We start from the raw sequence: 10,011 nt of genomic DNA, 5'->3' as shown, positions 1-10,011 counted from the left end.
GGCGGGGCTGCCGGGGGAGCCGGGGCGCAGGCAGCAGCCGAGGCCGAGGCCGAGGCCATGGTGACGGGAGGAGCAGCAGCAGCCTCGGCCGCTCGCTGCCCGCCCGCCACAGCCGTTCAAAGGAGGCCGGGCTGCGCGAGGACCCAGATGAGGACCCAAGCTGCCCGTGGCGCCGCCTGCCTGGAGAAGGGGCGGGGGCGGGGCCTGCCTCTCGGCCCCCGCCTCACGCTCCAGCCGCCCGCAAGCGGCATGCCGGGAGCGATAGTCCGCGCCACCACGTGAAGCATGACGGGTCTTGAAGTCCGCAGTCCGCTGAAGAGCGAGAGGGAAAAGATAGTCTTAGAGCTGCCAGCTCGCGTTCGTGCACTATGCACGCAGCACTTGGAACTTTAGTAGAACTGCTGGAAGTGAAGTGCGCTAGGAGGGAAGATGCATTCCGGGATTTGAAATTTCTCTAAAGGAACACAAAGCGCGCTGAGATAAGAGAGAAGCAGTCAATCCCGGGTGCCCGTCGGACTTTAGGCGCAATGCACACCGGGAGTTGGAGTTCCCCCGAATTGCAAGTGCAATTGACTAGGATTAGAAACACACGCTCACTCTCCCCTCTTATTTCCTCTCTCCCACCCTCCCTCCTCTTCTTTTCTCCTCACCCCACCCTTTCCTTTTTTCTCCCTTCCTTCCCCTCTCCTCTTTTCTCTCTCTCCCCTCTATTCTCCATACCACATACAGTAAAAAGCACTTGCCCAGACACACAGCACAATTAAGTGACAAGACTTGCAGAATCTTGAGTCTGACAGGATTCTAATCTCTACTCATCCTTAGCTCTTGCAGACCTCATTAACCTCATTCTTCTAGCCTCAGTTTCCACATCTCTAGGATCCTTACGGATATCAGCTAGTCAAAAAGGAGGAAGCACTTGCTGTGTGGCAGGCACTGTGCCAATTGCTAAAACATCCCAATTCTGAATCCTGTCATCCCCTCGGCCAATTCCAATCTGTAATAATACATTTACCCGTGTCAGTATCCCACCCCCTCTCCAACTTGGTTCTAAGTTCTCCAAGGGCAGGGATTGAAAGTCACCTGCCTGCCTTTGTTTTAGTTCCCAGTACAGGGTTATCTTTTTTAATTTTATTTTTTAGTGAATTCTATTTTTTTAATTACACATAGAAATAATTTGACAATTTTTTGACATTTTGTGATTCATATTGGCTCCCTCCCTTTCTCTCCTCCCCAAGCTAAGTGGTCTGTTATACTTTATATCAGTGCTTTCATGCAATATGTATTTTCATATTCACCATACCATGACTGAAGACATATATCACATGTACAAAATACTTGTGAAGGAAATAAAGTGGAATATGGCATACTCTCAGACTTCTTTGGCTGTGGGGAGCATTTTCATCTTGGGTCCCTCGTGGTTATCTTGGAGACTTGTTTTGCTGATAATGGTTTATTCCTTCACAATTGATCATTGTATATTTCTATTTCTGCATACAGTGTTCTCTTGGTTCTGCTCACTTGACTTTACATAAGTTCATATAAGTCTTTCCAGGTTTTTCTGAACTCATCCAATTCATTGTTCTTTGTGGCACAATAGGATTCCATTACAACCATATACCACAACTTGTACATCCACTCTCCAATTGATGGACACCCTCTAGGTTTCCAATTTTTTGCCACTACAAAAAGAGCTGCTAAAAAGATTTTCGATCAAGTAGGTCCTTTTCCCCTTATCTCTGAACTCTTTGCGATACAGACCCAGTAGTGATACCAGCACAGGGTTATCTTGACCATCACAGATTTTCAGGAAATGAATAAAGTGAGAAAAGCTTTGCTCTAGATTGTAAAGTGGAAAGAGAACTGGAGGTGGAATCTGAGCTTCAAATCCCAGCCCTCTGCTCCCTATTATCCTTAGGACAGTGGACAAGCCTCCAAACCAATCTGTTCCTCAGTTTCTTCATCTGTAGAGGGAGGTGCCATAGATGGACTCTGTGATTGCTTCTAAATTTAAACCCATAGTCTTAAGATCCAGTGAAGGGAAAGGTTGGCATCTTATTCCTCTAGAATACCACAATGCCCAGCATATTATGGGTACTCACGAAATACTGGTAAAACTTTGAGGTGAGGGGGGAGAACTGTCCACTAAATAGAAAAGGGGGATTTTGTAACAAATTCAAATCTCACTAGCTAAATCAAACTTTCCAGACCCTGGCAAACAGTAGGTGCTTAATAAGCATTTTCTGTGAAGCAGTTACATAGCACAGTGGATAGAGTGCCAGGCTTGGCATTGGGAAGGCCTGGGTTCAAATCTGACCTCAAACATTTTCTAGCTGTGTGACCCTGGACAACACTTACCTCCAATTATCTGGCCTTTGCCTCTCTCTGTCTTAGAATTGATACTAAGACAGAAGGTAAGGGTTTAAAAAAAAAAAAAAAAAGCTTTTGCCGTTTTCAGATTGATTTTCTGATCTCCTCCAACCTCACCTTGCTCCTGCTCTCTGAAACTCTAATGGTAGTGAAGATGCTGAGGAGCCCATATCCATAGTAGGGATACTCCCCTTGCCTGGGAGGAGGGGATAGCCTTCAGTCAATGGGCCTGTGTCTGTGGTTCCCCTCCAGACCCACCAGGCCACCTGGCAGGATGAGCATACAGGAAGAGCAAGGATATTAGGAACTCAAACTTCTATAGGGCTGGAATGAGGTGGGATCCTTGGGCAGCCAGCCTCCCAATGCTGAAGAAGTGTAGCCCCAGGCAATGGAACCAAAGTTTTTTAGAGCTTCACTCCACGGAATAAGGAAGGAATTAATTATGGCCCTGGCCTCTGCCCTGCTCTGACCACATTTGAAATACCCTGTCCAGGGGGCAGTGGATTGAGAGCCAGGCCTAGAGATGGGCCTCAGACACTTCCCAGCCATGTGACCCTGGGCAAGTCACTTGACCCCCATTGCCTACCCTTACCGCTCTTCTGCCTTGGAGCCAATACATAGTATTGACTCCAGGACGGAAGGTGAGGGTTTAAAAAAAAAAGAAAAATACCCTGTCCAGCTTTGTATCTGAATTTCGGAAGGACACTGATAGATTGGAGGGGATCCAGAGGAGAGAGGCCACACTTGACCCCATTTGCCTAGCCCTTACTTCTCTTCTGCCTTGGAATGGATCTTGGTATCAATTCCAAGGCAGAAGGTAAGAGTTGTTGCTGTTTATTTAATCCTTAATTACATGTAAGCAAAAATGTTGATGTTTCTTTTTTAAAATTTGAGTTCCAAATTCTCTCCTTCAAGAAGGCAAGCAATTTGATAGCAACGATACATGTATGCTCATGCAAAACATTTCCATATTTTTAGCCATGTTGCAAAAGAAAACACAGATCAAAGATAAAATAAAAATGTAAAAAATCAAGAATAATGAAGTTGAAAAAGTACACACTTCAAGAGGCAGCTAGGTGGCTCAGTGGATTGAGAGCCAGACCTGGTGTCAGGAGGTCCTGGGTTCAAATGTGGCCTCAGATACTTCCTGGCTGTGTGACCACCAATTGCTCTGCCTTGGAACCAATACTTAGTATTGATTCTAAGAAAGAAGGTACAAACAATGCCTTCAATCAGGGCAGTAAAGAATTGAAACCCAGCACAGCCACCAGCCTGCCAGGCAGTGAGTGCGCCCAGTGTCTTCAGGACTCGGCCCAGGCTCCTCCTGGCTCCCATCCCGGCGGGCATCCGAGGGAAAGATCAGAGAGAGGGGACATTCTGGGAGGTATTTATTGCACCACTGCTCGAGTCATGAGCAGCAATCTGGCCAATCCCAGCCCTGCGAGAGCTCCTCAGAGCCCTCGTGGGCCCACCTCCTCCCTGATCTGGAGGTGCCAGCGAGGATGGGTGATGGGAGGCGCTAAGAACTGCCGAGCCTCAGAAGAATGAGCCATCATCCGGGTGCCGTGGACACATCTACGAAGGATCGACGTCCAAAGGAAGGACAGAAGCCCAGGCCCGGCCACGGCTGCCAAGAATGGCTGAGCAGGGAGAGAAAACCTACACCGGTGTGGGGCGAGGGGCGAGGGCTGGGCAGCATCGAATGTCCCGAAGAGCCAGCGGGTCTCCGGCACGGCAGCATTCAGAAGCTGGGAGTCTGCAGGCGCCTGTCCCTGTCTCTTGCTCTTCTGTCATGCCTTAATTTAGGAAACAAGACAGCCGACCTAAAAATGCAAAAGGAAGATCTGGAAATGAAAGCTCACCATTTAACTCACCTCCAGGATCCCGGCACCCCACCCGCACCAGGTTCTAAAAATGGTTATGATCACTCCCACTTCACAGATGAAAAACTGAGTCCAAGAGGAGGCGACGTGCATAAAGCATCAGGCACAGAGTCTGCAAGACTCGAACAGCTGGGAAGTGTCTGAGGGAGGATTTGAACTCAGTTTTTTCATTGGTAAAATGGGGTTAAGGAGAGAGCCCCTCCCAGGCTGTTGTGAGGAACAAACGAGGCAAGATGTAGAGAAAAGCCTTCCAAGCTTTAAAGCGCTCCAAGGAACGCCGCCTCCTGGCTCCAGACCGGCTCTCTGGCAGCTCCAGACCGGCTCTCTGGCCGCTGAGCCGCCCCTTTTCACACATCTTGGTCTGCAGCAGTTCAGCTGATTCTTTTTCCTTTTTTTTGGTCTTTACAAATGTTTTTGGTATGTGAGAGGGCCCACAGAGAGAGGCATAGGGGAGACTCTGGGAAATGATGGTGATGGTTAAAAAATTAAAAAGACAACCATAAAGAGGGATAAAAATAACTTTTTTAAAAACTCCAGCGCCCACGATGGAGACTCCCCGGCTCCTAACGGGGGGCCTCCGGGGGCTGGACGAGATGTGCGCATGTTGGGGTACAACCAGGGCAGGAGTTTGTTTTTCTTTCTTTTTCCATGGGAGTGGGGGAGGTGAAGAGAGTAGGATTTCCATTAATAAGATAAAAAATAATAATAAAAAACAAATGCATGCTGACCGACGTCTCTTCTTAATGCCGACTATCCTGGGTTGGAGTCATGGCCTCACACCCCAGTGACCTCAGGCCAGTCTCCCCCAGTCCGGCTTGGAGCCCCAGATCTCTAGGATGACCGGCTGGGCTGGACAACAGTCCATCTGTAATCCCTCCTTCTTCATTGGGCTGATCTGAGCCAGCACCAGGCAGGGAAGGGGTTCACCTCTCTGGGGAGCAGCGCTGAGGAGTGACCTGGGGACAAGAATGCAGGCCGAGGGGATGGGAAGAGGCCGGGCCGGGCAGACGGGGGGGAGCCCCACATCACTGTCTCACAAGGGGATCAGACCCCAGATGAAGTGGAGACGAGGAAGGAGGCCATTGCTGGGGGAAGAATGGGACGCATGCAGCCCTGAGCCATGACAGCCTACCCGGAGGTGGCTGTGAGCGGCTGGAGGGCCGCAGCCTTCTCCAGATGCCCAGAGTCCGGAACGCTGCAGCCACTAACAGAAGGCCTCGTGGTTTGCAAAAAGCTTTAACTCCTTTTTCCCTTTTAAAATTTTAACTTTATGGGGAGCAGCTACATGGCTCAGTGGATGGAGAGCCAGGAGGTCCTGGGTTCCAATCTGGCCTCAGACACTTCCTTGCTGTGTGACCCTGGGAGTCACTTCACCCCCATTGTCCGGCTCTTATCGCTCTTCTGCCCTGGAACTGATGCACAGAACTAAGACAGAAGGAGAGGGTTTAAAACCAACACTGTATTAATCTCTGTCTTTAAGCCACCTACACTTCCTCTTGAACCCCTCCCAAACAACTATTTCACGTAATAAGGAAAAAAAGAAAAAGGAGAGAAGAGAACCAGCAAATCGATTGTCCCCTGCCTTGTGCAAGAAGCTGGGGGAGGGGCTTTTCCACTCGGCCCCTCCACGTTTGTGGCCCACTTTGGGCTTTTGGACCCACGTTTTCTCCTTTGATCTTCACAACTACCTTCTATACTTCTTTTTAAAGAGGATGAAACTGAGGCTCAGAGGGGGCGCTAAGTCTGGACCGCAGTTAAAGGACTCATGCACAGGAGAGCTCAGGAACAGCTCAGATCTCTGCAGGAACTACCCAAGTGGCTGGGATGAGGAGGGAGGGCATCCCAGGCAGGAGGGTCAGCCTGGGCAAAGGCACAGAGGCAGGAAACAGAGTGACTCAACTGGAGAGGGTCCGAAGAAAGAAGCAGAGATGGCCGGAGCCAAGTTGTGAGGGACGCTAGGGGCCAAAAGGAAGTTTCATTTTATCCTGGGGTTTACTCAGAAGCTCTGGAGCTTCTGAAGCAGACAGTGGAGCGGCCTAGACTGGGGCCCCAGGACCCCTCCTCAGCTCTCTGGGGCCCTCAGGTTCAAGCAGCTGCACCGTGGGGCTGAGAGGAAGATAACCTGGATACAGCCAGAGCAGGAAGAGCAGGAGAGGGAAGGTCTGGGGGGAGCGCAAGAGGACAGTGAGGAAGAGGATGGAAGAGATGATGCGAAGGGAGGAGTCTGCCCGGCACCCTCGTGGTGCTCCTATCAGGAAAGCTCTCGGCCTGCATACAGGTGATGCTCCATAAATGCTCAATCCCTCCTTTCCCAAGAGCAAAGGAATTCCCCTTGGCCTGAACCTCAGCCAAGGGACTGGCCCCATGCTAGAACCTGAATCCACCGAGCCCCTGGGCCCAGAAGACAAGGTGCCTCTGGTGAGGTACCAAAGCCAAGGCCAGAACCGAACCCTTCAGCCTCGCCACCCCCTCTACTCCCGCTCCCAGCCCCAATCAGCAGTGGCTCCGTGTCCCAGTCATTCCCTCCTGAAGAGATAAAAGGGCTAGAGATGGCCAGGGGGATGCCGAGTTCCTAGTGGACCACAAGCTGTCTGGGCTCTCTCACACTTACGGTCCTCATCGCCCAGCCGGGGGCCTCTTCACATGGCCTAGACCGTGGTGGCCATCTGCTTCGGAGAAGGGGCCGGGCTCACCGTGGGGGCATAATCTAGCTCCGGGGCATCAAAGAAGTAGGCCTGCAAAGGAGGAGGCTTCCTTGGGATATTTCTCAATGATGAAGGAAAGAAGAATCGGAGGCCGCTCGAGGGCCGGCCTGCAGTCAGAACAACAGAGATCAACTCTGTCCTCAATCCTGGCTAGCTGTGTGACCCTGGGAAAGTCACTTAACCTTGTCTGTCTCGGTTTCCCCATCTGTAAAATGGGGCAGATAACTGCGCCCAAAGGCCCAGGTCCTTGCCTGGCCCGTGGGAGAGGCCATCACTATCATTATTATCATTTATAAAGCGCTCTCCTCAGATTCCCTCCCGGAGCACAGGCGCCCCTGAACCCCAAACCCATCCCAGGTCTCTGGATCCCCAAGCCTGGGGCCCGGAGCCCCCCAGAGAGCACAAGCAGAGCCAGGATTCAAACCCAGGTCTCCTGCCGCCAAATCAAGCCTTCCCCTGCAGCACCGCACAGCTCGCCGCGCAGACCAGGGTCGTCTGGATTTGTTTAGCAGCCGGTCCGTAAGCACCGGGCAGGCAGGAAGGAGAGCTCGGGCCCCGCCATCGCTGCCCCTCGCTGCCCATGTCCGGCACGTCGACCCCCACTAGGACGTAGCCGACACAGGGCCGCCCGGCCTCCCTCTGCAGCCCTCCGGGATGGGGCGTTCCAGAATAACGAGCTCCCAGGGAGATGGGCAGAAATCTGCCTCCTCGAACTCGGGCCCGGGAGATGCCCGGCCAAGCCTCCCCGGAAGGACGCCCACTGAGAAGCCGAGTGCCCGAGGCCGGCTCCCCCATCCGGCTCCCCCACCCGGCTCGAGCAGGAGCCCACAGCAGGCTCGCGGGATCCAGGGATGCTGATGCCTGGTAACCACGGCAACCGCAGAGGAGCCCTTACCAAGCAGCCCACAGACAGGAGCGTGTGCAGCACGATGATGGTCACGATGGTGGCGACGGCAACCCTCCGGTTATCGTCCCGGACCGCCGGCCAGAACGTCATCACCAGGACGGAGCCCGAGAGGCCCAGGGCAACCATGACCAGCACCCAGCGCACGGCCTTCTGGGGGATGATCCACAGGATCTAGAGACAGAGACAGAGATACAGAGAGCCCGGAGGGGCAGAGACAGAGGGAAGGAGAGAGGGAGAGAGACAAAGAGACAGACAGAGAGAAAGAAAGAGAGACCCAGAAAGAGGGAGGAGGCCCTCAGAGGGATGCTACAGGCCCTCCGAGGCTCCTGGGCAGCAAAAGCAAACGCTGGCGCTCGCCATACCGCTCCACGGCCTCAGATTCTATCAGCTTAATTTTCTGTCCCCTCCTGCCTAGGTCAGGGTTTTAGCTGGACCCTAAGGAAACCTTTTCAGGGGTTCCCTGAACCCAGAGTGGGGAAAAACCTTCCCTCTTTGCTTCACTAACCCTAACTGCACTTCCTTCAATTTTTGAAAAATAAGATTTGGGGTCAACTAGATGGCTCAGTGGATTAAGAGCCAGGCCTACAGACAGGAGGTCCTGGGTTCAATTCTAGCTGTGTGACCCTGGGCAAGTCACTTAAGCCTCACTGCCTTGGAACCCATAGCCAGTATTGATTTTAAGATGCAAAGTCAGGTTTTAGGGGGGGGGAAAGAGACGGTAACGTCCAGACGAGGTACAATCTGCAAAAGAGGAGGATGTTTCCACACGGGGAGTTTCCCACAGTTTGACGTCAGACAATAACAGGTCGGATCCCCTCAAAGTGCTTCCCCTGGGATGTCCAGAGGACGATTATCAACGTTAAGGGGCTCTGCAGGCTGGGCTGCCGTTCTCCTGGCCATCACGGGGTGAAGATGAGCCTCAATACCCCGAGGCCAGCATTGTGGCTCCATGAGCCTGGCCTGGTGCTGCATGAATCCCCCTCGACGGACCAGGCACTGGGGAGCCAGAAACAAGGGGGACATCGGGGGACTGCTCAAGGGGCAGCAGCAGGTTAGAGGTCCCAATTCTGATAGGCCCTAGCTGTGGGGAACAAAGAACCGCAGGCACTGACCTGGATAACAGAGTCAGGAAAACCTGAATTCAAATCTGGCCTTAGACCCTTAGGAGGGCTGCCTCCCTCAGCTTCCTCATCTTAAAATAAGGCAGCCTCCAAAGTCTCGTCCAGCTCTACCTCTGGGATTCTGGGAAGTGCCTTGCCCAGAGTCACACAAGGAGGAGGAGGCAGAGGCAGGACTGGAACCCGGGTCTTCCTGAGTCCACTCCCAGCACTCTGTCCCCAGGATGCACTGCTCATGTCCCGAATCCACTTCCCAAGGAGAGCTGCCACCCCACCGCCAGGCCCGACTCACCGCCGTGGGGATGTAGATGAAGAGCGAGTAGCCATAGACACACACGATCTCCAGGAACGAGTAGGAGACGATGCTCATCACTTTGCTGTTTCTCCACAGGAGGAAGCCCCAGAGCCCGAGAGGGACCAGCCAGGCATAGGCATAGATGGCTGTGGCCGCAATGGACACTGGGGAGACACACAGCCACGTGACCGACTGTCCACACGCCTCATGTCGCCACGCCGGACCATCCCATCCACTCATGAACGGCAGATGCAATTAGGGAACGCGACTAGCCAAGAGAAGACGCCGAAGAGAGCAGCAGCGGGGGCAGAGCAGGCCCTCGGGCCCAGGAAGGCGGACCTTCAACCGACAACCCCCAGGAAAGACACCTCGCAAACTCTCCTCTAGGATAACCAGAGCCAGCAGTGATCTCTTTAGCAAACCGATTAAAATGCCGGGCACGGAGCAGCTCTCTCCCCGTGTTAGTGACGTTCTGCGGCCTGGGGAAGGGGCATTTGAGCGCTTTGAGGACTTGCTGGGAATAACGCCCAGGTCCCTCTTCTCCAGCCATGCTGCCGGCCGGCTGAGATGCTTTTCAGGGGCCTCTTTGAAAGACAAGCGTCCACCTAGAACTCGGCCCCTCCTTTCTTCCTGAAGCCACAGAAAGCTTGGGAAAGAGGTGCGCTCGCTCTCGGCCCTCTTCCTCTCTCCTCACTTCTCCCTCTCCCCCTTCCTCTTCCCTTCCCTCTCCCCTCCC

The 10,011-nt window shown here is 53.0% G+C and overlaps 1 protein-coding gene across 1 annotated transcript; it reads right to left on the bottom strand.

Annotated features, from left to right (window-relative positions):
• Positions 1 to 3,738: 3,738 nt before the first annotated feature.
• LOC123255672 (protein YIPF1-like) lies at positions 3,739 to 9,515 on the bottom strand. The gene is made up of 4 exons (XM_044684433.1): positions 9,273 to 9,515; positions 7,851 to 8,033; positions 6,862 to 6,985; positions 3,739 to 4,190 (listed from the first exon to the last, which is right to left on the bottom strand). Exons 1-3 carry the CDS (start codon positions 9,513 to 9,515, stop codon positions 6,899 to 6,901), a joined length of 513 nt encoding a protein of 170 aa, XP_044540368.1. The 3' UTR covers positions 3,739 to 4,190; positions 6,862 to 6,898.
• Between the last annotated feature and the right edge of the window lie 496 nt (positions 9,516 to 10,011).

This window comes from Gracilinanus agilis, unplaced genomic scaffold, assembly GCF_016433145.1.
Source record: "Gracilinanus agilis isolate LMUSP501 unplaced genomic scaffold, AgileGrace unplaced_scaffold49930, whole genome shotgun sequence".
Classification (NCBI taxonomy): Eukaryota; Metazoa; Chordata; class Mammalia; order Didelphimorphia; family Didelphidae; genus Gracilinanus; species Gracilinanus agilis.
This window is presented reverse-complemented; position numbering and strand designations above follow the sequence as displayed.

Excerpts from the sequence above, each read along its gene's own strand:
- LOC123255672 (XM_044684433.1), bottom strand. The coding sequence starts at position 9,515 with ATGAGTGGATGGGATGGTCCGGCGTGGCGACATGAGGCGTGTGGACAG. Across the intron at positions 8,034-9,272 it reads TCATCTACATCCCCACGGCG|ATCCTGTGGATCATCCCCCA; the intron begins GTGAGTCGGGCC and ends CTCTGTCTCTAG. Across the intron at positions 6,986-7,850 it reads TCCTGTCTGTGGGCTGCTTG|GCCTACTTCTTTGATGCCCC; the intron begins GTAAGGGCTCCT and ends CCTCCTTTGCAG.